The 4,094-nt window shown below is 46.9% G+C and overlaps 1 protein-coding gene across 1 annotated transcript; it reads left to right on the forward strand.

Moving 5' to 3' along the window:
• The first annotated feature begins 263 nt into the window (after nt 1-263).
• LOC114682238 (olfactory receptor 5AU1) lies at nt 264-1,199 on the forward strand. Its single transcript, XM_028856074.1, has one exon. It carries the CDS (start codon nt 264-266, stop codon nt 1,197-1,199), a length of 936 nt encoding a protein of 311 aa, XP_028711907.1.
• The last annotated feature ends 2,895 nt before the right edge of the window (nt 1,200-4,094 follow it).

Here is a 4,094-nt window from a genome sequence, read left to right on the forward strand (position 1 = left end):
AGAGTGAATGTCTCATTATTTAAATTTTTATGATCTCAAAAAGATTAATTTCATATAGTTGTTATATTTCCCATTGCTTTTCAAGTAATGCTTACTAATCAACCAGACAGTCGAGTAGAGACGGTCTTCTCCTATGGCAGTCCTGTCTACAAGGCCAGATCTCTTTGAAAGACCCTAATCTCCAGAAAGCTGTCCTTAAAATAGGAGCAAACTGTAAGAGCCTTGGGCGTCTGTCTGTCTACACCCCAGAGTACTGAACAAATATGGAAAGGACAAACCTGAGCCGAGAGATGGAGTTTGAACTCTTGGGCCTCACCAGTGACCCCCAGCTTCAAAGGCTACTCTTTGTGGTATTCCTGGCCATGTACTCCGTCACTGTGCTAGGGAACCTGACCATGTTCTTTCTAATCCATGTGAGCGTCACTCTGCACACACCCATGTACTCCCTCCTCAAGAGCCTTTCATTCCTGGATTTCTGCTATTCTTCTACGGTGGTCCCCCAGACGCTGCTGAACTTCTTGGCTAAGAGAAAGGTGATCTCTTATCTTGGCTGCATGGCTCAGATGTTCTTTTATGCGGGCTTCGCCACCAGCGAGTGCTATCTCATTGCTGCCATGGCCTATGATCGCTATGTCGCTGTCTGTAATCCTCTGCTCTACCCTAGCATCATGTCTCCTAACGTCTGTGCCTCTCTGATCGTGGGCTCCTACAGTGCAGGGTTCCTCAATTCTCTTATCCACACGAGCTGTATCTTCAGTCTGAGCTTCTGTGGTGCTCACGTGGTCACTCATTTTTTCTGTGATGGACCACCCATCCTGTCCCTGTCCTGTGTGGACACTTGGCTGTGTGAGGTCTTGCTCTTCGTCTTCGCAGGTTTCAACCTTCTGAGCTGCACGCTCACCATCTTGATCTCCTACCTCTTAATCCTCATCGCCATCCTACAGATGAACTCAACCCAAGGCAGGTTCAAGGCGTTTTCCACCTGTACATCCCACCTCACCGCTGTGTGCTTCTTTTTTGGCACGACTCTTTTTATGTACCTGCGCCCTAAGTCCAGCTACTCCTTGACCCAGGACCGCGTGGTCGCTGTCATCTACACAGTGGTGATCCCGATGCTGAATCCCTTAATCTACTCTTTGAGAAACAAGGATGTGAAGGAAGCTTTAAGGAAGGTTTGGGGCTGGAAATCAATGGAATGATCTTATTGACTCCTGTGTCCTTAGAAAGCCAAGAGAGCTTTACTTGATGGGGTGCCACCCCGAGCACGTTCCCAAGCACACCCTGTGAATCCTGGGCATGCACTCTGGTCTGCAGGTGCTTCTGGAACTATCCACCAGAGCTGCTGGCTTCCTAGAGACTAAGAATCTAGAAAGACCTTCTGCTCTTGCTTTGTTGGACTCACTGGCCGAGGCTAACTATGGCTTTGTTCTAATATGTTATCCATAGTTTGAAATTTGTGAATACTTTATTTTCCTACTAGAAACAGGCATTTTTGTTCTTCAGATTCCCACCTGGGCATAGTGACTCATACTTTTTATCCTAGCACTTGAGAGGGAATCATGTTCAAAGCCAGCCTCAGCTACTCAGTGAGACCCTGACACAACTAGAGAGCATCAGATCAAGCAAAATAAGTCAGATGATGAGAAACAAATATTACATTCATGGATCCCAGATTGTATGTAGATATATCAAATCACACACACACACACACACACACACACACACACACACACAACGGGACATGAACAGAGGGAAAACGGGTAAAGGAGGGTGGAGAATGAGCATGGTCAAAGCACATGACACTTGTGTCAAAACTATATGCATCACTAGCCACAATGAATACAAGCCAATAAAATCTATATCAAATAAAACCACACACACAAATTATTATTCTCTCTTTTTTTTTGGGGGGGGGGTTCGAGACAGGGTTTCTCTGCGTAGCTTTGCGCCTTTCCTGGAGCTCACTTGGTAGCCCAGGCTGGCCTCGAACTCACAGAGATCCGCCTGGCTCTGCCTCCCAAGTACTGGGATTAAAGGCGAGCGCCACCACCACCCGGCTCAAAAAAGCTTTCTTTCTTTTCTTTTTCTTTTTTTTTTTTTTAAGATTTATTTATTATGCATACAATGTTCTGCCTGCATGTGTCCCTGCAGGCCAGAAGAGGGCACCAGATCTCATTACAGATGGTTGTGAGCCACCATGTGGTTGCTGGGAATTGAACTCAGGACCTCTGGAAGAGCAGCCGCTGCTCTTAACCTCTGAGCCATCTCTCCAGCCCTATTCTCTTAACTAATTTGAAAACCTTGGGGTTTTCTGAGGGGAATTCTTCTGGTTCTTTACAATTTCTTCCTCATAAAAGTCAGCTCTTTTACTGGGCTGTGGTGGCACACCTTTAATGCCAGCACTTGGGAGGCAGAGCTAGGCGGATCTCTATGAGTTTGAGGCCAGCCTGGTCTACAGAGTGAGTTCCAGGAAAGGCTCCAAAGCTACACAGAGAAACCCTGTCTCGGAAAAAAAAAAAAAAAAAAAAAAAAAAAAAAAAAAAAGTTGGCTCTTTTGTCAGGCAGTGGTGGCGCACACTTTTGATCCCACTACTCAGGAGGCCAGGATCTCCAAATTCGAGGCCAGCCTGGTCTACAGAGTGAGTTCCAGGACTAAAAGGAAAAGTGTTGGCTTAAGACCCCCAAGACTAAGTTCTCAGCAGAAAGGGGACTTAAGTGCCCTAGAGGGACAAAGAGCAGAATAAGGGACAAAAACAGGAGACAGGGCATGAGGGAGAAGGGGGACAGGGACAAGGGAGAGGGGGTAGGGATGTTTGCCCCGAGGACAAAGGACTGCCTCTGGGCAGAGAGGAACAGACGTGACGCACAGGAAAACGGTGGCTTATGAAGGTTAAATGAGAAGCCCCATGTTAGGATGAGGTGTTTAATTTTATTTGGGCATGTTAACGAGGTGAGCCAAAGGGGGCTTCTGATTGCTGGCCCTTAGTAGTCAGCCTCAGGAGGAGGAAGTGGCCAAATAAGGGAATGGACCTTGGGAGTAGCTTCAGGAATGTCATCTAACAGTGTTTAGCAAGGCAGAGGGAATTGGGGAGACGGGCAAGGCCTGCCAGAGCTACATGCTTGAGTGGGCTGGAGTCCCTACAAGGATGACCAGGGTGACACAGAGAAACCCTGTCTCGAAAAACAAAACAAAACATCAACAACAAAAATCTTCATGCCGGGCAGTAGTGGTGCACCCCTTTAATCCCAGCACTTGGAAGATAGGGGCAGGCGAATCTCCGAGTTTGAGGCCAGCCGAGTCTACAAAGTGAGTTCCAGGACAGCCAGGGCTACACAGAGAAGCCCTGTCTTAAAAAACAAAACAAAACACAAAACAAAACAAACAAACAAACCCCCTCCAAAACAAAACAAACACCAAAACCAAAACAAAATGCAAAAGTTGGCTCTTTGACTTAAACACTTTTTAAAAAATGGCTTACTTAAGGCCAGGTGGCAGTGACGCACGCTTTTAATCCCACTACTCAGGAGGCAGAGGCAGGCGGATCTCTGTGAGTTTGGGGCCAGCCTGGTCTACAGAGGGAGATCCAGGATAGGCACCGAAACTACAGAGAAACCCTGTCTCATTTGGACACTGCTCCCATCAGCCTCCGGCTATCTTCTTGAGATTGGGCATTGTGCTTGAATTAGGCTCCAGAGTTCTAATGAGGAAATATTTCAAAATGATCAGGGACTCGTCAAACAATCTGTGACCATCAAGACCACGTTGGAAGATTTGGGAATGGATGTTTAAGGGCATGGCTACCAGCTAACATGAACCAAATGTCAGTGCAGCGATATTTTAGAAGGTAACTCCATGGGTGTGGTGGGAAACACTAAAGTTTTCAGATTTGGGAGGTGGAGGAAGAAGCTGCCTCACCTACATAACTAGTTCAAGGCCAACCTGGGCTTTCCTCAAAACAGAACAGAACAGACCATTCCGTGGTGCAACTGCCACAAAGATGGCTGGGACGATGGTGAGAACAAAGGAATGTTCAACCCCATGTGAAGCCAGTAAATCCTAAATATTGAGCAAGGAGCGCGTTTTAGTTTCTCTG

This window comes from Peromyscus leucopus, chromosome 9, assembly GCF_004664715.2.
Source record: "Peromyscus leucopus breed LL Stock chromosome 9, UCI_PerLeu_2.1, whole genome shotgun sequence".
Lineage (NCBI taxonomy): Eukaryota > Metazoa > Chordata > Mammalia > Rodentia > Cricetidae > Peromyscus > Peromyscus leucopus.

Coding starts and splice junctions, on each gene's coding strand:
- LOC114682238 (XM_028856074.1), top strand. CDS start 264: ATGGAAAGGACAAACCTGAGCCGAGAGATGGAGTTTGAACTCTTGGGC.